Source organism: Triplophysa rosa, linkage group LG1 (genome assembly GCF_024868665.1).
Source record: "Triplophysa rosa linkage group LG1, Trosa_1v2, whole genome shotgun sequence".
In the NCBI taxonomy this organism is placed as follows: Eukaryota; Metazoa; Chordata; class Actinopteri; order Cypriniformes; family Nemacheilidae; genus Triplophysa; species Triplophysa rosa.
The window spans coordinates 38,363,502-38,388,885 of NC_079890.1; the positions used below are offsets into that span (position 1 = coordinate 38,363,502).

The 25,384-nt window shown below is 38.8% G+C and overlaps 3 protein-coding genes across 5 annotated transcripts in view; all 3 read left to right on the forward strand.

The window, feature by feature from the left end:
- Window positions 1-3,799: 3,799 nt before the first annotated feature.
- On the forward strand, window positions 3,800-10,767 carry LOC130556846 (fucolectin-like). Its single transcript, XM_057338202.1, has 7 exons — window positions 3,800-3,912; window positions 4,052-4,081; window positions 7,006-7,273; window positions 7,545-7,684; window positions 7,984-8,069; window positions 8,234-8,324; window positions 10,051-10,767. Exons 1-7 carry the CDS (start codon window positions 3,879-3,881, stop codon window positions 10,074-10,076), a joined length of 675 nt encoding a protein of 224 aa, XP_057194185.1. The 5' UTR covers window positions 3,800-3,878; the 3' UTR covers window positions 10,077-10,767.
- Window positions 10,768-17,255: 6,488 nt separating this feature from the next.
- On the forward strand, window positions 17,256-20,034 carry LOC130550601 (zinc transporter ZIP12-like). Its single transcript, XM_057328127.1, is given in 5 exon segments — window positions 17,256-17,384; window positions 17,889-17,944; window positions 17,946-17,959; window positions 19,074-19,261; window positions 19,900-20,034. Coding segments are annotated over 5 exon segments (522 nt in total).
- Window positions 20,035-21,692: 1,658 nt separating this feature from the next.
- Window positions 21,693-25,384, forward strand: part of cacnb2a (calcium channel, voltage-dependent, beta 2a) — a 37,041-nt gene continuing 33,349 nt past the window's right edge. Inside the window, exons 1-2 of one of the 3 annotated variants that reach the window (XM_057333298.1) lie at window positions 21,693-21,899; window positions 22,725-22,808. In XM_057333298.1, coding sequence (XP_057189281.1) covers window positions 21,765-21,899; window positions 22,725-22,808 — 219 coding nt within the window. In that variant the 5' untranslated portion in view covers window positions 21,693-21,764. Of the gene's footprint in view, window positions 21,900-22,724; window positions 22,809-25,384 lie in introns of those variants that run through there. The other 2 variants (XM_057333386.1, XM_057333630.1) reach the window with 2 other exon arrangements.

The window sequence follows — 25,384 nt, forward strand, 5'->3', positions numbered from 1 at the left end:
TTCAAGATGATTTGTTGAGAATGAAATTCAGTTCCCAGCATGCTTTGCGTGAGACTGCATGAGGAAAGTCAATTTTGAAATGAAGTGTTATTTTATGAGTTTTTAGAAAGGAAAAAGCCTTGTTAATGATGAATGTTCAATTATCTTGGATATTTAGAAGAGTTTGTTGCATTTTTGACTTTTGGGGTTACCATCGTTCAGAAGAGTGGTGCTTATGCTTAGGTTGTGGGAGGTGCAATAGCAGTCGTGTGTGTGTGTTGCATCACTCTCTGTGAAGGCTGTTTGTTAATTGTTGATGCAGCTGAACTGTTTAGGTTGTCTTAAGACCTTTCATTTATTTAGCTGTAAATAAAAAAAAGTTACTTTGCTAAATGTTCAAAATTAAAAGGAGTCAACAACAGTACAACAAACTCAAAACGGACTAGTTTTGCTTACTTAAAATTGTTCAAAATTAAAAGGAGTCAACAACAGTACAACAAACTCAAAACTTACTAGTTTTGCTTACTTAAAATTGGGAACATCATAACTCAAAAAATTTGATGTAACTGATTACCTCAAATTTTTTGAGTTTTCCCAACTTATTCGGGTTTACAGTGCAGGCTGAAATTCACAAGTGACCTTTTCTTCATAAAATGTCTTCAAGAAATGCTTTCTTGTCATTTTATGAAGTGACTTCGTGAGGTCTCACCCTGAGAAAATCAACTCAGATCAAGGAAACCTCATATATTTGTGAAAACACAGCAAAAGTCTTCAAACGGCTTTGTTTCTGTGAAAATGAAGAGCCATTAGCCTTTGTTTTTAAACCCTTATATTTTAATAATACATGTAGTTCATGCATTTACAATCACATTCATCCCGTAACATTATGCAATTGTTTTATAAACACATTTCAGGAGCATTAAACAGTGTCAAGAGTTCAGTGTCAAGATTATATTTGTTGATGTTAACATTTTCTTTTGTATCCATCTGTAGTATGTCAATATTCTGATATTTTAATGAAATATACCTTTTGACCTAAAAGACAACACACGTACATTTAATAAGGTATTTCAATTTAAATTCCAGGGGGATGATATCGCCACCCAGTATATCTGTCAGACCAGCCTTCTATAGGTGACAGAAACCGGTCCTGGTGGGAGTGTTTGTGATGACATCACACACCTGACCACATCACGCATCATTAAACACAGGCACACATTTGTTTTGTCGGTCACTTAGGTAAAGAAGTGTTTCGTCTTAAACTCATTTGTTAAGATCATCAATTCAAATCAAGAACGCCTCACCTCTTAGCTCTTTCTCATAACTATACTGCAACTGATGTAATAAACTGATCCTTTTGTTTTGTCTGTCACTTTGGTTAAATAATGTTTTGCTGTCAGCGCCGATAGCCCTGTGGTTAGTGCACCGACATACAGCGCCAGTTCGATTCCCGTCTCGGCATTACTTTGCCGAAACCACTTCCCCATCTCCACCCAACACCAGGGGCGGACTGGGAAGCAAAAACAACCCTGGAGTTTTCGGCCCACATCGGCACTCTGCTATTTCTGTCGACGGGGGGGAGGATGTTTGATTGCATCGGCCGTCCACCATTTCTGTCGACGGGGGGTTACATGTTTACGCGTCCGTCTCGCTAATGCCTTTGCAACTGTCTGTCTGGCCCAATGTCCATTCCGGCCCCATACATTAGCGGCCCACTGGGAAAAGTTCCGATACTCCGGATGGCCTGTCCGCCCCTGGTCGCGGCCGTAGGCCATCGGTGGGAGGGCCGTTCTGGACTTTGACAGAATGTCCTACTGGTCGGTCCACCCCTGCCAAACACTTTCCTGTCACTTCTATGTGCTACCCCATTAAAGGCATAAAAGACCCTTAAACTTAATTTATATAAAAATGAATAAAGTTTTGCTCATTTGTTGGAAGATAAACTCAAATAGAGAACACATGACATTAAGAACACAATTGAATCATTTAGGTGTTTCCAGTCAGAACATTTTCAGTTGAGCTCTGTTCTGTGTTGACAGTGAGAAATCAAACATTTGTTCAGTAAAATGTGAAACGTGATTTTGTGACGCAGCTCCTGGTACAGTATGTAAACGTCTGCTGACGCTCTTTGAATGTTGTTTTCAATGTAACACACGTACACACGTCAACAAGAAACTTTAGAAAGATTCCACGCGAGTTTTCGTAGCTGCAGACATCAATTGTCATCATGAGGATTGTTTTAAATTTATTTGCTTTCGATATTTAACCTAGTTATTTGAGTGCCTTATTTTGTGGTATGTTTTATTAACCATTCTATGTTACGCTGCTTTTTCCTCTGTGGAGCACGATGGTCAGCTAAGAGGCTGTTGTATATGTGCGATATAAATAAATTGAACTTGAACTTGATTTACTCTTTCTGCTCTATTTGGGTTTGATGAATGTACGTATACAGATGAATGAGAAACAAACACTGGAGTTTCTTCATGCACACATACAGTATAGAATGAATGCTGCTGTACATTTGAATCCATCATCAAACAAATGAGTTCCAAGCAAAACAGACCTAAACAAAACATTTCATGGGACACTAGAGAGTCGGGTCATTCTTATTTGGATCATGCGAGTATAAAAAATCCAACTTGCAAAGTTAATAATGTAACTTGATCCAATAAGTTTTAGTTGAAGAAATCAATTTATTATTTGCATATATTCAACATAATTAGTCTAAACATGTTCCTAACAAAGATTACTTTGTTGACTGGACTTCGATTCCCAAGTGTTTGTCCAAAACATGTCAAAACCTTTGTCCAACTTGCAAAACAGTGTAATCTGAACAAACAATATTGCAAGAGTTTGAAAGTTCCCAGCATGCATTGCAGCATGTTTATTCAATTATTATTTATATTCAAAGATTAGCGTTTTAGTTCTTGCTCGCTATATTTATGCTTCATTGTTGTTTTCACTGTTCGTTTTCTGTTGCGCTCAGAGTTTTTAATGAGTGATTTTTGTTGATGGTTCCCATGATTGATGCTTGTGTGTTCAGTGTTGAGTTGTAAGTGTATGACACAGTGACACAACCAGTGAAAATACATTCAACACAAAATGTTTTTTGACCAATGTTTAGGTTTGTCTAAAGTAGAACATACTGTATATACCATTCATGCGTTGATTCCAGTCAAGTGCTGACCAGAGAGCTGCGTATGTTCAGAACAGCTCATGCCTGTGCCGTGACCTGTTGAATAAAAACACCAAACAAAAACTAGATTAAGAGAACATTATAATTAGAATGAGTGTAAAACTGAAAAGTTGAATCTTTACTCAAGAGAGGTCATTTAGCATTTAGCATTGAGAAGGCCGCTGACTCACAGACGGGTCAGTTTTGAGATTGTTTTATAGGACTTGTTGTCAGGATTGTGGACTGTGTGGGCCACTAGAGGCCGCCATTGAGACTTATGGTCAGTTTTCTTCTGGCAGGATTATGGACCTACATTTGCGTATGATAATACCATATTGCCGTACAATAACTTTCTACATCATGAACAGTATTTAAATGAAACAAAAAAAGATTGTGTGTGTGCGTGTGTGTGCTTGTGTGTGTATGCGCGTGCGTGCATGCGTGTGTGCGTGTGTGTGGTTTTATCATTTTAAAAGCAAAAATGAACAAACACAACCATACAGACACCCGATGACCTTCTTTCCTGACAATAACACGGGTGAGGTCATTATTTTCATTCTCAGTTTTGCATTCGTTCCTGATTTGATTTGTTAATTTGACATAAATGACAGCTGGAGGTGGGAAACGTTTTAGTAAAATTCCAATGACATGTGAAACAGATCGCAGTACATGCTGAATATCTCTTCTCTTCTCTATTCTCATATTCGTTTTCTTCAGCGGTGACATGGACAAACTCATTCATCTGATCTTACTCTCTGGTGAGTACACCTCACATCATCATCTCAACATCATACATGCTGTCAGTCATTCTTCATGCAAATCTTTAACACAACTTTTGAAATGTTCATTTTTTTAGATTTACAGTATACGTGTAAAATTCTTATTTTTGTTCAACAGGTCTTCTTTGTGTTTCAGGAAGTTTAGCAGGTATTCAATTCTTTTGATTCTTCACATAGAAATGTAGAATGATATAAACAATCGTTTTATTCTCTCATGAGAATGGGTTTCTGACTGTTCTCTATTGCTTCATTCTGGTATGTTTTAAATAATCACACGTCTAGACGCTCAGTCTTTTAAGAGCTTTCACTGGAAAATCATGAACAGATTCATGTTTTTGTGAATTCTGACATCATTATTATCAAATTCCTTTTACAAATTTGAAAACTGTTTATTTTTAAAGGGGTCATATGACACGGCTAAAAGGAATATTATGGTTTGTTTTAGATGTAATGCAATGTGTATACAGGATTTAAGGTTGAAAAACGCTGTATTTTCCACACACCGTGCATGTTTGTATCTCCTCTCTGAAACGCGCTGATTGTTAACAAAGCTCATGGCTCTGAAAAGCGAGGTGTGCTATGATTGGCCAGTTCACCAGTGCGTAGTGATTGGTGGAATACTGCAAGCGTGTGAGGGAAATGTAACGTCTCTTACCATATTTGGAACATCAGGTTCCTCTTCAATTGTACTGACAGGTACGCCCACCTTACTTGCGTGTACATTTGGGCGGTCTTAGTCAAATCAGACCACCAGCTGACGTAGATTTGTGGGGGTGTGGTTACACGAGGTGTTTCAGGCAGGTCTGGGTGAGCATTCGCTTTTACATAGAATGACTCTTTTGTTCTGACAATTTAATGTCTGCAATTTCACGTGTCTAATACATGCATGGGCAACTTATAACACACCAAACGCACAGGAAAACACGTATTCGCCCCATATGACCCCTTTAATGAAGATTCGCTTAATAGGACTAGGTGTTATAATCCCACTATTTCAGCACAGTTGAATTGCCCAATAGGACATTTCCCACGCCTTATGCATGACAGGGGGGAGCAGTCAAGAAGATGAATAGAGGAAAGGAGGTCTGAGATTTCACTGGTTCGTCGGGTAGGCATCTTCTGTGTTTGGGGATAAATGAATATAGACATACATAGCATACTTAACTCTCCTTGCCATTATCAGAGAGACATCTCATGAGTTGTGTGTCCGAACCCCACTTTCATCCTTGGGGAAAGATGCCTTTTGGCGAGGTGCTGCTGATAATGCCCTTTGTATGGTTCCCATCAATGCGACACATCATCAGTTGTGCCACTCAGCCTCATTGGGTGTTTTGGCCCTTCATCACAAGACACCCTCAGCCAAGGGACGCCCACCGCAGGTTGATCAGACCTGTGTGTGTGTCGCATTGTTACAAGGTCATCTGGCAGCCCATGCTGTGTCCATCCGCCTCAACCACAGCCATTGGCTTTTTCTTTCTGCACCACTGGCCAGTTCTTGATTATCTTCCACTGGACCTGTCCTCTGAGAGTGACCTATTTTTCAGCTATGGTGACCTCTGCATTTAAACCGTCCAGTGAGTACTGAACTTATGCACATCTGGAGCAGTTGGCAGCTATCACTGCAGCACCAGGGGAGCAAGTGGGGGTAAGGTGCCCTGAGAATCGAACCGGCAACCTTTTGGTCACAAATCCCACTCTCTAACCATTAGGCCACGACTGCCCACACCGTTAATGCATGCTCAGTGCCCCCGGTCCCGTATGGCATAACATTATAACACATTACCAAAAACAAGGCAACCATACGGGCCAACCCGTTGGCTAAGGCTGTTATAGCCCCACTGGCTCCGTTAATGCATGCTCAGTGCCCCCGGTCCCGTATGGCATAACAATACAACACAACACCATTTTATTACGTGGTCACTTGGCAGCCCATATTCTGTCCTTCCGTTTCAACCACAGCCAGTGGCTGCTTCTCTCAGCGACAGTGGCAAGTTCTTTGACTACCGTCCGTTGGGCCTGTCCTCTGATCCCCACTTTCTTAAGCAGCCTTGTGGTGGAATTGGAAACAAAGCCCCTGCAGCCCACTTCCACCGGGAACACGTTCGCTGTCCATCCCCGATCTTCAGCCTCCGCTGCCAAGTTGGCATACCGGAGATTCTTTCTTTTTCAAATGCTTCGTCTTCCCAAGGTACAGTCAACTCAACTATGAGGACTGTCCTACGGGAGCTGGATCACAGAACCATGTCCGGCCGCTGGATGGTCGCTGCGATTTCCAAGGGGAAAGTAAGTCTGTGGTTTAAATCAACTCGCATTTCACAATCCCTGGCTATACTCAGCAGAACTGAATCTGGGGTTAAGGTTTCTGCCCCTACCGAATAAAAGGTTGCCTTTTCAGCGAGTTAGCCTTGGCGTTTTGGGGGATGGCATTTGCTGCCACTCTCTTGGTCTCTAGTGCAGCCAAGCACTTTAGTACTTGGTTGTGGCGCCATGTGTATCTCCCCTGTGTCAAGCTCTTCTTACAACCCACAATAATATGTTTGAGGTTTGCTGGAGCTGCACATAGGTGGCTGCCTGGATTCTGTCCACACCAAACATGCAGGTTTGTTGGTGAGGGCAGCACATCATATGTAGCTCTTATAATAAAACTTAGCCTGTTCGTTTCCATACTTCCATACTGATTTAAGACGTCAATCAAAAATATCTTCACATTGCAGACTTTCAAGTGGAAAATTATTATTATAAGAAATAGTTGACATTAGATTATCAGAGTATCAGAGCTATTTCAATGTGAAGTGAATTGAGCTGTGAGTGTGTGGTTTATGTGTGTTGTGTGAATCAAACTGATAGAACACATTCTGTGCTTTTGATGTGTGACCAATGAATACATCAGGACACAATTCAACCAATATATTGAGCTTAGAAAGAAGAATATGACTCCAAACGTCCTCTTCTGTTCAGCTAATCAAACAGACAATAACTGTACTTTTGCCTCATATTCATCTTTTAATGTTTACAAGTTTCATGACTTTATATAAAGACTGATCAACTTTCTTTGCTTATATGTTTTTCTAGGGAATTTAGCATTGAAAGGAACAGCTACACACTCATCCACATATTATGACTGGGCAGCTCAAAACGCCATAGATGGTGTAAAATACGGAGATGCGTACTGCTCTTCTACATCATCTGATAGTAACCCATGGTGGAGGTTGGATCTCTTGGATGCTTATAGCATTAGTACAGTGATCATCACTGCTCATGACAACTATTTGGGTGAAACCACTGGAGCAGAGATCCGTATTGGACACTCACTGGACAACAATGGAAACAACAATCCCATGTAAAGTTACTCATGAAATCACTTTTCATTGATTGATTGATTGATTGATTGATTGATTGATTGATTGATTGATTGATTGATTGATTGATTGATTGATCGATCGATTGGTCGGTTGGTTGGTTGGTTGATTGATTGGTTGGTTGGTTGGTTGATTGATTGATTGATCGGTCGGTCGGTCGATTGATTGATCGGTCGGTCGGTTGGTTGATTGATTGATGGTTGATTGATTGAAACGCCTCTATAGAGATTCATTGAATCTCTCTCTCTCTAGATGTGCTGTAACACCTGATCCTCTACCTGGTAATACTGTCAGTCTCTCATGTAATGGGATGGAGGGACGTTATGTGAATGTGGTCAGGTCTGGACGTACATCTTATCTCACTCTGTGTGAAGTGCAGGTCTATGAAACAGGTCATTTCTAAAACTGAATTTAATCTATTTGGGTAGAACTTGGGAAATGTACTTTTTTATTCCATTCAACCAGTTTCATTCAATGTATTTTATTTAATTCATTTTAAATCGTTTTTAAAAGATCATAATGCTGTGTTTATTTTTATTCATGCTGTTATAAATGTTGTTTATAGAATTGTTCAGTAATGAGATTATACAGTCAGATTATGATTTGATTTTGATTCTCAAGTTTTTGTCTGAAAAAAAACGTTCTGCCTTTACTGGGTTATTTTGTTCAATTTTTCTTGTTTGTTTAATAGTTTCACACAAGAGAAAAACCTTTCTGAGGCTGAAATTTTCCTCCAGTGTTGATGTAGCTGCTGAGAGTGACAAAATCCTCCATCAGGTGAGAAAAAGAGTCTTAAAATACAAAAGTAAAAGTGATGATTTAAGAGAGAAGTGACATATGAGAGTGTTTGATGTGTGTAAATGTATGAGATGAGTGATGATGAGAGAATGAGAAATGACAGAATGTTTCATGTGTGGATTGAAATCTCTGATGAATTTTAGCTGCAGTCTGCTCTGGCATCACACATCTCTGATTTTAATCTGTCCTGGACACAACTACCTGAGAAAGAAGAGAAACGAATGGAGGACAGAGGCAAGTTTACATTTATTCATAAATAAGGAGAAAGGAGCTAAAAACAAAAGCTATGTTTGCATGGCTCCGTTTTCAATTACAGAGAAAGACTCTTTTACATGACTGTACAGAAAACACATCTATACAGATTGATGAAGAATCATGATGATTTTATAATGTAGCTAGTTGATTGTAGATGTCACAGAGTGTGTCTCAATCAGGTCTCTTGTTCAGTGGTCGCACCCGACAGGCAGTCGGCCATTTTAAGGGCTCTCTCATTCGCAAAATCTTTCCAGTGCATTGAAATGATGTTAGTGTTAAAAAGTCACTTAGTACTCTGTTGTGCCTGTTAAATACCACTGGTGACGTTTCGCAATGCGCTTAAAGGGAGAGTTCACCCCAAAATGAAAATTCTCAAGTTGTTCCAAATCTGTACACATTTCTTTGTTAAACTGAACACAAAGGAAGATATTTGAAAGAATGTCAGTAATCAAACCGATCTCATCCCTCATTTACTGCTGTATAGGGTAAATGGGAGTCGATGGGGGGTGAGATCTGATTGGTTACTGACATTCTTCCAAATATCTTCCTTTGTGTTCAGCAGAACAAAGAAATGTGGTCACACTTTAGAATAGGGAGCAATTCTCACTTTTTACTAACTATTAACTACAACCTTTGCCTCAATAAACTCCTGATTACTGCTTATAAGGTAGTTTTTAGGTTTAGGTATGGGATAGGATTAAGGGATGTAGAATAAGGCAATGCAGAATTAAGCATGAATACGTGCTTTACACTAATATACAACCAATATGCATGCTAATAAGCAAGTAGTTCATTATGAATTTGTGTACCTGTCACAGTCATTAGCTGCAGTGCCCTCTCAAAGCCACAAGAGGGCACTCTCCACATCACCCGGACTGTCAATGTTCACTGCATTTCCCTAAACCCATTGTCCAGACTCATTTACTACTGATCATTCTCACCTGTGTGTATTTATCTTATTACCTCTGTCTATATAAGCCTGGTTCAGTCATTCTGTCATTGCGAAGTCTTGTTTGTGTTAACTGCATTTCTGAGCTGTTCTCATTGTGATGCATGACACTGGTTTTGGACATAGGATTGTACTTTGGGTTTTTTGTGAACCTTTGCTGCCTGCCTCGACCCATGCTTGTGTCCCCATCTTTGATTGTTTGCTGCCTGCCCTGGACTTGTTGCCTGTTTTGTACCTGTTCTCTTTTTAATAAAGCTGCATTTAGATCTTCACCCTCCTAGTCTCGGAGCAGTTCGTGACAATCTTAATGTAAAGTGTAACCAGAAATGTATTTGATTTGGTTATAAAGGTTCTGCTGGTTGTATTTTTACACGCTTGTGCCGTATTAAAAACTTAAACTGAAAGTTCTTCTGGGCCAGCGTGGGATTGTTTACATTATCCAAAGTCGTCTACTAGATTTCATTTTAAGTCAATTATTAAGTTACAATAGTTGTGCATCAAAGCGACCCTGCAAGATGGAAGAAAGTTTATTCTTTATTGTACAGTACGTGTACTGTATGTTTATATGGATAGGATATTTGTGAGATAAAAGAATGAATGCAGGAAAAAAACCCTTCGGCAAGATTATGACCCGCAAAATAAAGCTTTGTTGATCAATTAGATTTAGAATTAGAATTAACAATTTTATTCTCATGATTATATGCCAAATGAAAGCTGTGTGTGATGCAATCTAATTATGTTATATTTCTTTTGCAGGTCGTTGTGTCAAAACACCTGCCTGAGAGGTACAGAAGATCTTATTTCACAGATTTCATCGTCCAAGCTGTTATCACTTCTATATGTTTCAGCGTAAAACAATTTTCACATAAAAAGAGTTTATCTGAAAGAGACTGTGGATAGTTTTGCTTTAAATTTCATTTTCATAATTCATTCATTGATAACTGTTAGGATTTAGAGTTTGTAAAGAGGTATAGATAAACAAATTTCATGGACCACGGTGGGCCCCTATTCACTAAACATCTTATGCACTAGAAGTTCTCCTAAACAGCAGTAAAAGTTTTTAGTTAAGAGTTTTCTTATGAAACCTATTCACAACGCAGAAGAGAGCATCTTTTACCAAGGAGCAGAGAGAACTCTTAAGCTAAGAGAAAGGGCATTGCAGTGGAGAAAGGGCAAGCTTACTGACTATGACCACAGTGATTGGCTGATAGAGGATTTTAAAATAAAAATGTAGTCATATTCAAATAAGTATTTTATTTTTTAATGCGATGTTCAAGTTAAGATTTTGAAATATGAGCTAAGTTACTAATTAAACAAGTATATGTTTGAGCTACAATGTTATCTTAAACTATACTGTATATTACAAACATAATTGTTGTCAATGTTGACATAATGTATAAGACAATGTACTCGACATTGTGATCCTGTATAAAACTACAAATAAATAAAAAATTGTTGTGTGATTTCTATGAATTGTAGACTAATGCAGTTATTTCCTCAATAAACGGAATCATCTGATAACCCAATCACATCCTCGAATTTGGCCAGGATTGAAAATTGTCCAATCAATTATATTTTTGTACAGTACATTAATCCGTGCTTTTTCAATTCTTTTTATACAATTTGAAGAGAAGCTATTACATAACGAAACTTAATAAAGTTAATAAAAAGTACATAAGTACTATTCACCCAACCATGAGTTGAAACGTCTTAGCATTTTTAGAGTTCATCCTTATAGACACTTTTTTAGTCCTTACTTTTTAGTAGTACTTTACTAAAATCCTCCAATTTGTTCTCCAGCATATTGTGGGATTTCTAGCACCCAACTATGGCTGCAGCAATGCAGACTGCTCTGGCTAGCGAGGGGCAACTTCCACGGCTGTGCGTATGCGGGAACAAGATCTCAGGGAAAGACACACAAAAGGTCTGCTCTGCATGTCTCGGGCTGAAACATGCCCAAGCAGCGATCGATGCTCTCGGCTCCTGCGAGCACTGTGCACGCTTTACTCTGAAGAGCCTCCACCGGAGGCTAGCACGCCAAGCTAGCCAATCAGGCGAGGATCCCCTCATGTCAGCTAGCCCTGCTTTGGCTGTCACCCCGCAGGTATCCATTCCTGTGGAGCTGCTCAACAAGGCGACTCTATCCTGGGGTGAACAGCTCGATACTTGCGCTCCCCTCCCTAACGTGCAGAGTACGGACGACGAGGATTTGCTCAACATTGAGGACGAGGGACAACTGGACTTTCTTCTCTCCGACGAGGAGGATTACGAAGATTCCTTCTTCCTCCCCCATGCTCAATCGGCGCAACCCCTCGCCGCGGCAGGATCCACGGAAGGGGCGGGCGAGGCACCATCCTCTCCACTTCTTGGTGTTGATCTGCAGGATGTGTGCAAACGCGCTGCGGATGAAGTTTAATATTCCGTGACCGACTGTGGTAGTGGAGACTGCAAAGTCACGTTATAAGCGGGAAAAGACTGCCGAGAGCGAAACGGGCAGCGAGACAGCTCGTTCCGATTTTTCCAGAGCTTCTGGAAGAAGTGGTGGTCACCTGGAAGGATAAACCCTTCACGGGAAAGGTGCCCATACAGGGGCGATCTGTTCTCGACTTGGGGGGAATGGAGAAGGAGGGTCTTCTCCGCATGCCTCCAATGGAGCCATTTGTCGCCGCGCATTTACACCCGAAGCACTCAGCGGCTGCGAACGCCACATTGCCATCAAAAGCGGATCGGTTCCAGTCAAGCATGACAGACCGCGCTTACAAGGCAGTTGCTCTATCAGTCTGGGCTCTTAACACCATCTCTCCGCTGACCGCATACCAAGCAGAGCTGCAGGACGAGGTGTCTACCACACCAGGTCAGACACAGTGGGACGAGATCTGTGTGGTTACGGATCTCTCTCTCCGTCTTCAGAGATGTGCGGTTCAAGCCACGGGCAAAGCTATGGCCACCATGGTCATTCAGGAGCGGGGTCGCTGGCTTAACTTGGCAAATCTTTCCGACAGATTAGCTGAAGATCCCGGCCCTCAATTCATCAAAGTTCAGGAGGGAACGAGTTCCGAGATTCCCAAGTGATCTGTGGGCACAGCAGAGCCCGTTTGGCCCAGGGACCGAAGAGCAGTGAAGAGAAAAAGAGATGCGGCTGTGGTGCACACCCCACGAGTCACAAGCACTTTACTTTCTCATGTGTCAATAAAGTTTTCACTGTTTCCCCCAAAAATGGTGCAAAACAAAATGCCCCAAAAAATGCTGCAAAACATATCAGAACATATGATAACACCCCATCGGGGAGTCACCGCTCCCTGAAGGATTGGTGAGTGATTTAAGCTCTGTTCAAGCGCAGAGCGCTCGAGCATGCGCAGTACAGACTACGCGCTCGTTCCCGATTCAGTCACAAGAGGGCGCCAATACACTGAAAATAGGCTATTCACGAGTTCACCTGCGCAGGTAACCGCAATGTTGCAGGGATAATAATGATAGAGCGTGGGTAAGAAGGTTATGCGTATTTGGCGTGCTGTCCAGGGAGCGGACTCCGAGCTCGCCGGATCTATCCGAACCCGGAGCACTCTACCCTAGTCAGGGCAAGTGTGCCAAGCTCGGAACCGGCTCGAGCCCAGTGCACACCCCATGTGGGACCTGTGGGAGAATGAGCTTTGTGAGAGGAGCCAGGGTGGAGGAGGGATGCTAATCTGAAGAGATGAAGCAGGTAAAATGTTTTGTCTATTTATAAGAGAGTTTATAAGTGCATTAAAATCCTTTAATCCTGTTTGAATACTGGATTCTGATTGGCTGGAAGGTGTGCATTAAAAGCCTTTAACGCACGGGTAGCTCCAGTCAGTTTGATTACATTTGAAATCAACTGACAAACTAACCCTCATTTTCACCTGTTTGATCTAAAATGACACTGTAAACATCAATAAAAGCTTTAACTTGGCAAATAACCATGGTATAAGCGGGATAATCCACGGTTAGCCGTGCATTAAAGGATTTTAATGCATGGCTTCGCGTCTGGTGGTTCTTCGCCTCCACGTCGTGCATTAAAATCCTTTAATGCACGGCTAGCCGTGGATTATCCCTTACTTGTGGGATGTGCAAGTAAATTTCTAAGGATGACAGGAATATCAGATGAAGTTCATGGGATTTTGAAAGATAAAGAAGGAGGTGGGGCATTGGATATGACCCAGAACACGTAATTATGTAATGTCTTTCCTATTGCTACATTGGAACGCAAGGAGCCTTATAGCAAATGGACAAGAATTTAAAAGATTTGTTAAAGAGCACCAGATATTGTTTGTATTCAAGAAACATGGCTAAACAGATCCTTAGATTTTAAGATCAGCGGGTATGTAGTAGAAAGGAAAGACAGAGAGAATTGTAGAGGTGGCGGGTGTGCAACCTTTATTAAAGAAAATATAGTATATAAAAGAATACATGAGTCTAATGATATAGAATACATAACTATAGAAGCAATGGGTATAAATGAAGCTATAAGAATTATTATTATATTTATTTATATATTATATTATTAATTATTATAATCCTTTTAAAGAATTAAGTAATAATGTTTTGAAAGAAGTGATGGGTGATACATCGGGGAAAGCTATAATGTGTGGGGACTTTAATGCACATAATGGACTATGGGGTAGTAAAAATGATGATAAAAATGGGGAGATAATAGAAGAATTCATGGAAGAGCACTCATTAGTTTGTTTGAATGAAGGGAAGCCGACAAGAATGTTTATAGTAAGAGGTAGCACATCTTGTATAGATCTCACAATAGTGTCAGGAATATTAGCTGGCAAGTGTACGTGGATGGTGCATGAAGATGATATGGGTAGTGATCATTGGCCAGTAACATGTAAAGATTCAAAATGAAGTGCAAAAGCAAAATATGAGTCAATGTGTCAGATGGGGATTTAGAAAGGCAAATTGGAAAGAATTTCATATGATGTGTGTTGAAATATTTAATAATATGAAACTGGAAGGCAGTATAGAGAGAAATTATAATAGAATAGTAGAAGGAATTATAGTTGCGGCAAAGAAGAATATACCTTTAATAAGCAGTAATGGAAAGAAAAGAAAAAGTGTACAATGGTGGTCAGAAGAGTGTACAGTGGCAGTTAAAGAAAGAAATAAAGCATCCCGAGCGTTAAGAAGGGCAATAACCCAAGACACAGTTGTGGAATATCAAAGGAAAAAGGCAATTGCAAGAAGGGTAATTAAGAATGCAAAAAGAAAGGCATGGCAAGAGTTTTGGAATACAATTGGAAGGAGGGTTTGGAGAATGATAAATAAAATGAATGGGGTTAGTAGTAGTAAACAAATTCTGGTAATAGAGGAAGAAGGAAAAATTGCTGTCACAAACAAAGAAAAGACATACAACATTTGCTAAGGTTCATAGTATGGATAACTTAGATGGAAAGTTGTGGATTTAGGAGGAAAAGATCCACAATGGATACCCTGATATTATTTGAAAATGATATCAAAAAAGCAACATTAATGAAAGAATACTTAGTTGCAGTTTTTGTTGATATTGAAAAAGCATACGATACTTTGTGGAGGGAGGGGCTTCTAGTTAAATTAGATAAACTTGGAATAGGGGGAAAAATGTATAACTGGATATTAGACTTCCTATTTGAACGAACATATCAGGTAAAAGTAGGTAATGAAGTGTCAACAGTTTACGACATTATAAATGGGACTCCGCAAGGAAGTGTTATCAGTCCAGTGGTATTCAATTTAATGATAAATGACATATTTGAAAAAATTAAACCAAAATATTGGAAGGGCACTATATGCAGATGATGGAGCAGTATGGAAAAGAGGTAGGGATTTAAAGAATGTAGTTAAAGGAATACAGGAAACAATAGATGAAGTGGGAAAATGGTCAGTGGACTGGGGTTTAAAATTCTCAGTACAAAAGGCCCAGTATATGATTTTTACAAGGAAAAAGAAAGTGGGAAAAAAACAAAATTGAAGTTGTATAGTCAACTTCAATTGAAATTTATAGAAAGAGTGAGAGAATTTAGGTATCTTGGACTAATAGTTGATGAAACTTTTAATTGGAAGTCACATATTAGGAAAATTGAAAGTAAATGTAAGGGTGTACTTAATTGTATGACATCAATAACTAAGCATGATTGGGGAGCAAATAAAAGTTCACTGCTACAGATATATCAAGCTGTGATACGATCTAGCATAGATTATGGATGTGTAGTATATGGAGATGGGTGCAAATCAGAACTGAAGAAATTGGATAACATACAATCAAGAGCGCTCAGAATCTGCTGTGGAGCAATAAGATCAACCCCTCTAGATGCCATCAGAGTTGAGAAGGAAGAAGCTAGCTATGATGTACTGGGTTCATTTGCAGGGAAGTGATGCCAAGCACCGCACACGCACAGTTTTAAAGGATTGCTAGGAATATTTAAAAAAAAAGGAGGAAACACCTTTGGATGGATATATAAAAAGTGGGTCAAGGATTGTGGTTCAGAGAACGAAAACATCTGCCCTAATTTGCCATTAGATGGTGTGTCAGTATGGAACTTTCCAGAACCTTTTGTTGAAATGACATTATTGGAGGCCAGGGAGAGAGGAGAAGGTTACAGTAACAGTAATGAAATTAGTGTTTTTTTTTAGCAAAAAAATGTTACTCTTTCACACAGGTACATACAGATGGATCTAAAGGTCCACATAGTCAAAAACTTGGTATGGGGTATTCAGGATCTTGAGATAGGAATAATCTTAAGAATTAGAGATAAACTGTCAGTATACTCCTCAGAATGAATCGCTATAATAGTAGGGTTACAGTGGATTGAACAGGTCAAGCCAAGCAGGACTGTAATTTGCTCAGACTCTGCGTCAGCTCTTAAAAGTATAATGTCTACAAAAACAGACGGAGAAGATTTATTGGTGGAAAATATACATTATTGTACAGATTAAAAGCAGAGGGGATTATAGTGCACTTTTGTTGGATTCCAGCACATATAGGGATTGCAGGGAATGAAACTGCTGATAAATTACTGAAGAAGGCATTACAGAAAGAGTTGGTGGATATCAAGGTACATTTGGGGAGAAGAGAAGCTACAGTAATTAAAAGGGAGTTAATAGGTACTTGGCAGTAGACATCTGCCCGGTTAACCGAAAATATCTATCACGTGATTTATGCACAACTTGTGAGAAAAGTACGGTAAAATGCTGCTGCATCCGAAAGCCAGAGGGCGCTCTCGTGCAGAAACTCCAAATTCGCACTGCAGAAGAAGACCAGAAAACACGTAGTTCTAGGAAATGCCTAAGGACATGTTTTTATCACTGATCCTCAGTCCTCCTCAGGTATTTTCATGATAATAAATTTATAATGATCATGTTTGACGGGTGTTGCTTTTTTAAATGCACGTTATAAGCGACTTAAACTCGCACTGCTTTTAGATCGAGCAGCATTTCCTACTGATCCCAGAGCCGTGCTTCACGGACAAGCGACGCATCGATAAAATAAACGATACCTTGCATTATCGCAGCCAGCTCGGTTTCAGCAGGATTTAGTGGTAACCGCAGTTAACCGGCCACAGGAAAGGCGGGATAATAGTAGTAAAGGGAGATGGTTTCATAATTTTGGAAAAAAGTCGGAAAAGGGCAATGTTATGGGAGATGTAGGAAGGAAGAAGTAATGATTTACAGGCTTAGACTAGGGCATACAGGTTTAAATTCTACACTTGCAAGAATAGGGAAGCATGAAAATGGTATGTGTGAAGAGTGTAATGTGTTAGAAACAGTGGAACATGTATTGTTAAATGTAATAGGTACAAAGAAGCACAAAATAGTCTTCTTAGTAATGTTAAAGATAGACGGGTGAGTGGTATGGCCATTTTAGGTAAGGGATTGAGTGATTATTGGATATATAGGGCTCTGTTAACCTTTTTAAAAAGTACAGGATTAGAGGATAGGATATAGTGCTTGAGAATGGGATGCTTTTCATCCTGGGGGTTGAGGAGCCTAGTGTGGAAGATGGAGGAGCTGGAGACGCAGCGCCATCTGAAACACGGGCTATAATCCTCTTGGGTGAGCGGGGCATCACGTCTCCAAATAAAACAACAGTAACAGAACAATTCAGTTTCATCACCCAGGATATACAGTAGGTGGCGATAATACTCCAGTGAGTGATCGGCCATAAAACTGGAGGAAGAAGAAGACCAATTTGGAGTCAACGTCATGTTTACGTCACTGCCAGCTGTGCGCACATACTGGTTGCAGAGAACACAAAGCAGCAATGAGTGAAACGGAGGAGACAATTCATTCAAAAACGTGTTTTTGTGTTGTTGAATGTCAGAATAGGAATGGCAAAAATTATGGTATTATTTCCTATGGAATACCGTCGTTGAATATGCCAGTTTAAGCTAAACAAATCATTAAACGAACAGGCTGGACTGAAGAAATCATCCGGATCTGTGTTTATTTTATTTCAGGTAAGGTTTTCTATAATCTTTCTAAGTCTAACTATTTTGTATACCGTATCCGTGTAATTCTCTAGTCGTTATCTTCCGGGTTTTTCTGCAACCAAGATGCGCGCGCATCCCGAATGTTTACAAACTTATAATTAGTACACGCAGAAACACACACACACTGGAATCACCACTACAGTGGCCGTCCTGTGTCATCCCTCACGAGATGGGTCAGTCGCTTCTACACCACTCCACGAAACAACGTCATACTACGTACTACCACACCCAGAGCTACCTATACTGCACAGTTTCCAGTCTGGTGTATCAACAACGTTTTTTCAAGCCTGACCTACCTGCCCAAAGTTAAAATATTACTTGCGTCTTGTATAACCCTTTCATGCATGAACTATGATAACTTTAGGATTAGTCTCCAAACGTGGTTTTGTTTCTCTTATGGCATGAAAAACAACACTTAAATATTTTTAATTTTCCATTTGAATGTGATTGTACGTAAGATGACTCTTCAGTGCCGCCCTATAGTGGATGATGTGTTTTTGTCATTAAAACTCATGCATATGCAAGAAATGCCGTTTTGATCGCTGTCCACTGAAAGGGTTAAATTCTTAAATGGATAATTTATGATTTCTTATATATTCATCTTATATGGTTTGTGTTACATGCATTTACTTTCAATAATAAGAGCATATATTTAAATATAAAACATTGTAATATAATATATAAAATGTCATAATATATTGTTTATCGTGTAAAACGATATACTAAAATGTAAAAAACATATATTTTTGAGATGACTATTAAGAAGGAAGAGGTAATAATGGTAACTTTATCTGGTAGTAAATTGCGTTCACCACAGGATGTCGACCAAGACTCAGGGAGACAGTATGAAGTTGAACAAGTTTTTACTCCGGTTTAGACATGAGTACAACAGCACGGTATAGCATACAGGTTATATCCAAATCCAATAAGCAGGTGAATTTTATTGATGTAGGTTGAAGTATGTGGGTACGTGAGAGATTGAGTTATCGAGTGAGTGGTTATTTGTCTTAGACGCACTCTGACTTAAACGGATTCACCATAAAGAGAGAATAATGGACTAAACATCCGGCTCTCAGCGCAGTTCTGCCATTTCCTACCGCTGCAGCTCAACCCCCGAATGACGCAATACCGGCAGTGAATTACAATGGTGTACTGCCCTCTACTGGACACAGTTAGGCTTACATTAAACTATATACACAGTGACGGTTCTAAGGGCCTTTTGCACTATGACAGTATTGTAGCGTTGATTTCTCAACTCTTTTGATTCATCTATGGTTGTGTGTGTAGGTGATTTCGCAGTGTTGCTCAGTTCTGGGCTCTCTGTGAAATGTGCAGAGTTGATGAATTTTCTGAGCGCGCTCACTGCGTTCATGGGTCTTTACACGGGTCTGTTGATCTCATCTGAGCTGGAGGTTCAGCGCTGGATATTCACCGTCACTGCTGGAATATTCCTCTACCTCTCACTGGTGGAAATGGTCAGAATTGTCTTATTATTTACTTTTAAGAAGTAAAATTTACTTTTTACTTTTCTTCTTATATATAATGTGGGAGACTGGAGCTATAGTTTCACCACATTTATCTCACCTACAGTATTTTTTTATTTTTTCATAATGCATTTATTTATTTATTGATAAATGTATTATTATTTTATATGATTTATTTATTTATTTAATATCTTACTGTATGCCAGTGCATTACCATTACGTTTTCCTTTATTTTACGGACATTTCCATTAATGCTAAAATGCAATTTAATGCAGTGCAAAATGTAAAATACAGGTAAAACAACTGAAAAAATGAATACTAATATAGTATATTGTGCCCTATTTTTTACAGATTTTTTTAGAGTGTGTGCTTTATCATGTGAACTTGGTTACCAGCAGCTATTACAAAATATTATAATAATGCAATTTTATTTTGGAGCCTAGAAATATATAATTGTAATTTAAAAATGATCGTTGAAACCAGTATACAGAACCACTGCTCTAACATTTATGTAATTTAATAATTCTGAGATGTGGCATGTGGCCCTCAGCTCGCTCCCATCTCTTTGAATTAGAAAAGTAAAACATATCTTGCTCTGTCGTAATAAGAATAGGATTCTGATTGTTTAGATGCCTGAGATGATCAGAGTTCAGTCTCCGCGGCCGTACGTGTTGTTTCTTCTGCAGAATGTTGGCCTGTTGTTGGGTTGGACCACAATGATGTTACTCGCTCGATATGAGCACAAGCTTCAATTGACATTTTAAAACATTGCAAAACATGCAATTGGTGATTTATTTTTATTTTTGAGCATTTGTACACATTTTGTCTGGGAAAAAATAGAATCCTTTTATGGAAAACACCAGGTACTTGTATTCGTGGCAGATATCATGTAAAAGATGAATATTTTTCACACATATGTTACTTTAAGCAATTGAAATGTTTGTAGTTGAGACAGTCATGAACATATACCTCATTCTTCCAAAAATACAGTTTATTCATATGGAAAAGAAGAGCATAACCGAACTACCAAAACCGAGACTGTGTGACACTTGACCAGTGTTGGGTAAGTTACTCTGAAAAAGTAATTAATTACTAGTTGCCAATGACATATTCAATAGTGTAATTAGATTACTGTACAAATTACTCTCACCAAAAAGTATTTAATTACTTATTACTAATTACTTTCTATATCCTATATCAACCTTGATGAGTTAAGTGATTCAAGGATAGACATGAAACGGCTCTTTTAATTCATTCAAATAAATAATATAAACTACATAAAGTACTCTTATTAACTGACCAAAGTATGACAAATGTGAGAATTATACATTAAAGCACGGATTTTAAAGTTAGACTTTGAATTTTTATGTTAATTCCACTATTGCACACACATATATTACACAAAGTATTTAGTTTAATTACATCAAATGTAATTGTAATTAAATTACAGAAAAAACAAGAGTAATCCCTTACTTTACTTTTTCAAGTGAAAAGTAATTAAATAACAGTAACTAATTACTTGGTAACTAGTTACACCCAACACTGCACTTGACACAGACAAACAAAACCTGAAGCTGGCTATCTCCGTTTTTGGTGTATAGCAACAGAAACAGATTATTTTGTGTATGTTATTGAACATAATGCGTTTCATTGTTTGTCTCAAACCCAAGTGCCCTTTGTGAAATGTGTTTGCCTGTAAAATGTGTTGCATATTTTTTCTAAAGCAGTGTTTAGCTTAAGTATTCAAATGATTTTGTAGCCACTGTCTGTACGTGTGTGTGTAGAGATTGTGGAGTGTTAACAGAATCTGTCACTGTCACATTTCTGCTCTTTACTCAGACAATTGCAGGAAACCCAAACAGACTGTTTCTAAATCTGCCCTTACTGACTGCCTTTTATCATTTACTGGAACATGTAGGAGTGTGTGCGTGCGTGCGCGTGCGTGTCACCGCGTAAACCGGCAGGTGGCGCGCCACTCGTTAGGTTGGTAATGTCTCTTTATGCACTTTTTTATAGTTTTTCTCCTTTATACTCACATAAAGCAAAACGTGTCCTCTGCATCTTTATTTAGAGTCTTTGAGGTTTACATGACAATATGTCCCTTACCGAAATGAACCATGTTTTTTTCTGGTAACCAACCATGACTAATAACAAAACCATGTTTTTTTTATTTTAACAGTAGTCAAAAGGGATGACTAAAACACGTTCGACATTCAACTTTTATTGTTTTCATATTAGATTAAAGCTGTTTCATGCTGGGGTGATTTACATATTTGCATTTGATCTCTCTCTCTCTCTCTCTCTCTCTCTCTCTCTCTCCCCACATAACCCCCAACCCCCCCCCCCGTGTGAGTGCGGGCGGGCGTGTTACCGGCTGCAGCTACTTTATTTCAGTAGTTCAGTCAGTGTGCGGACAGACAACTCAGTGAGTGTTTTATGAAAAGCCATGAGAAGTTTGTCTTTTCCTCTGTTGTTTTAAACTTTGGCCGGGCGCATGCGCAGAACTGATGGCCGCGGTTTGTCTCTTCCGTGCGCGAGAACATCAGCTGAGAATAATCGAGAAATGTTTAAAACTCCCAGCAGCTCTATAGAGAAACACCTGGACACCTGCGAGAGTCCTGCACTACAGGTATGTGTTCACCTCATCCTCTTTCATCAATAGTACAGTTTCACCTGTCACAGGTGTGCGCGCGCGTGTTGATAAATTACTTTCTGAGTAATATGTGTTTGATACGTGTTATAGTTATGTAGACTATATTAGTGCCTAAACTTCCCACAAGAAAAATACTTATGCATCTACTAGTATTTACTGTAATTACAATTTACGTACTGTACTTCTAGTATTTACTATATAGTTAACTATTATATTGGTAACACTTTAAGGTGCTATTAGTTAACATTAGTAAATGCATTAGCGAACATTAGCTAACAATGAACAGTTTAGTTTTTCAGCATTTATTAATCCTTGTGAATGTTAGTTCATGCTGCATTAACGTTTGATTTTAATAATGTATTAGTAAATGCTTAAACTAACATGAAATATTATTAATAAATGCTGTAGAAGTATTGTTCATTGTTAGTTCGTGTTAGCTAATGCATTAACTAACTGTTAACAAATAGCACCTTATTGTAAAGTGTTACCGTAATATTTCTAGATACTATAGTGTTTTTACCGCATTTGCCACAGTAAATATTAAAGTATAATACAGCAGATACTACAGTTTATCAATTCACTATAGTTAATACAGTACAGTACAGTATTTTTTCATTGGAGTTGATTTGGCTTTGTTACTGCTGTTTTGTATTTGTTATTCTTAACGCTTTTGCTTTCCACTTTTAACATGGCTTACAATTTAATATTACTATAAAACTGTACGTTACTTATACGTTTCAGTATATATTTATATTAGAGTTTTTAACAGTCTCTGTCTTTGATTTATACTCTTTATTTCAGTCTCATTGGAGAAGAGTTTGCCGAAAAGGACGGTTAAAGAGTTCAGATGGAAGCACAGCCTCAGACAGCAGCTTTGTACGACAGGTGAGACAGTTGGGTAACACGTGAACGAGTATTTAAAGTTTATTTACAGTTTTAGCAGATGCTTGGTTTTGGTTCTTAAATCAGGCTTTGGTCGATGTTTTTAACGCGGACACAGTTTGTGCATACATGTGTTTGTTAAATTTGTCTTTTAAGAGGAGATTGTGATGTCTGGATGTCAGTGGTGCAGTGATGTACAGTATGTGCGCAGATTATTTGGCACGTTTGCCTGTTGCTTGATTTGTGTTATTCTTTTAGGTTCTCAGACACTAAACCAACAGACACAAACGGTGCACAGACTTGGCTGTTTGTGTGTGGAAGTGTGTTCGTGTATAAGTGTGCGTTATAAAGCAGACGTCTCGTGCAGGAACACCGTGTTTGTGTCTGTTCTGTGTTCTGCGCTGCTTCACTTCATGTAGAGATACTTCAGCCTTATTAGGAATAGATAGACACAGACACATTCAGATACACAGGTCATGTCCTTATACACCATCATAAACCTGTGTGTGTTTGTCGCTCCAGCAGACTGCATGTTAGTATCTTACAAAAATATTATGACGATATAAAAGTTTATTAGTTTATTTTTATATTTAAAAAAAGTTCATTAGTAACCCTAATATATAGATGTATCCATCCTGATATACGTTTGCTTGCTGACGGCCACAGAGGTTTGTTTACAGAGTGCTTTAATGTGTAATAAAGGGAATAACCCATTAATTTCACGAGATTTACAAGGTGTGCATGCACGCTCCAAAGAGTCTCTTTGTATTCAGCGGATCGAATTGAGTAAATGGTCATTTTGGGGTGAACTATTCCTCTGTGAACGATTGAGAGTTTTGCACTGCCACAATAGTGAAATAACGTGTGAACTGAATTTCTTTTGTGTCATTTTGTTTATTATACACCAGACGGGTGTCTTTTGTGATTGATTTCGAGCTGTTTATTCAATCTCTCATTCTGAGCGTTGTGTTTTTAGAAGCTGGTCAAGAAACAAGCTTTAAACTCTGGCATCATACTGCGTACCATCAAACTTCGTCTTACTACTTTAAACACAAAAGTGTTTTTACACTATTCTGTGTAAATGGCACCTACTACAAATAAAAAGGCTAAAAACACGCGTGTTTCTGCTTGTAAGGTATCTTGAGTGTTTTTACTTATTAAAGAGTGTTGAGTTCATCTGCAGGATACATAAACACACGGGGAAATGTGTGCACATAAAACAAAAGTACAAATATTGTTTGTCTCAAAAGTCTTAAAGGTGTCAAAGAGCCACTAGAGGGCGCTTCACGTTTTCTCAGTCATTCTCACACAAACACAAATCCCGTTTCTACAGAAATGACCTGCAGGCAAACGTTGATATCAATGTGATCACATACCAGTTTATAAGAGCATTATGAAGATGAAAAACACCACAGGAAATGTGTCCCGTTCATACCAGTCAAATACATTGATCAGTGGAAACCTCAATACGGGCTGGTGAGATGTGTTATAAAACTCACAACCTACTGCAGGAACGAGTCAGGATCTTCACAACAGCCTCTCGCAAGATTAAATGTGTGAGCACAAAATAGGCTACAGCAGAAGAAATACATCTACATCGTGTGAAGCTTAAAGGGACCGTTCACTCTAAAATAAAAATTCATCATTTATTCACCCTATTTGGTTAGTGGAACACAAAAAAGAAGATATTTTGAGAAATGTCTGTGGTTTTGTGTTCATGCAATGGAGGTCAATGTTTTTTAGGGATGCTCATTTCGGTTAATTTCCCTAACCGAGAACCGACGCTCGTTATCCGAACATTAAACTTTAACCGATAGGATTTTAATAATAAATTGGAATTAAATAAAAATACATGCTGCGTCTCATTTCGAATGCGTCCTCCGGAGGTCGCGTTTGTCCGCCGCATGCGCCTTCGCATGCGACATCTGGAGGACGCAGACTTCGAAATGAGACACAGCTACAGTTGACGAGGGTCTGTGACACGTTAAATATACAAACTTTTTTTTCACAGATTTATTTTAACATGCAAACAGCAGCATAACAAATACATCAATAACAGCACCTGCATTCACATATTATCACATTTTCACGAACCTGCGGCGTTTTGGACAATGGAGAAAAACTAAAATAATATAAATCCAAAGCATAAAATAAACAGGTAAGAAAGTAACTTAAATAATTAACAAATTATGACAAAACGAAAGCACAGAAGAACCAGCAAAGTTTATTTCCGTCAGAAAGTTTTTTCATCAAATAAAAATAGCAGGCCAATCCAAAGCTTGTAGTTTTTATTTAATAAAGTAACATGTTTACGTGTTGTGGTGACAGTCTGGAGCCTGTTGACAATTAGACCCGCGGCAGAAAACACCCTTTCAGATGTCCCGGGAATGTAGAGATAACGCCTCGGGAAGCGCGTTTCATTTGCTTTCCACCAGCCAGGATTAATATCCAACGAGGGCATAAATGTGTGTTAGCTTAACATATATAAATCAGATCTGCTATACCACCCAAAATACAAACATTATCTTTTACTTATTCATATTTCACATTCGTATTTTTACGTCACGTCTAAAAGAAGG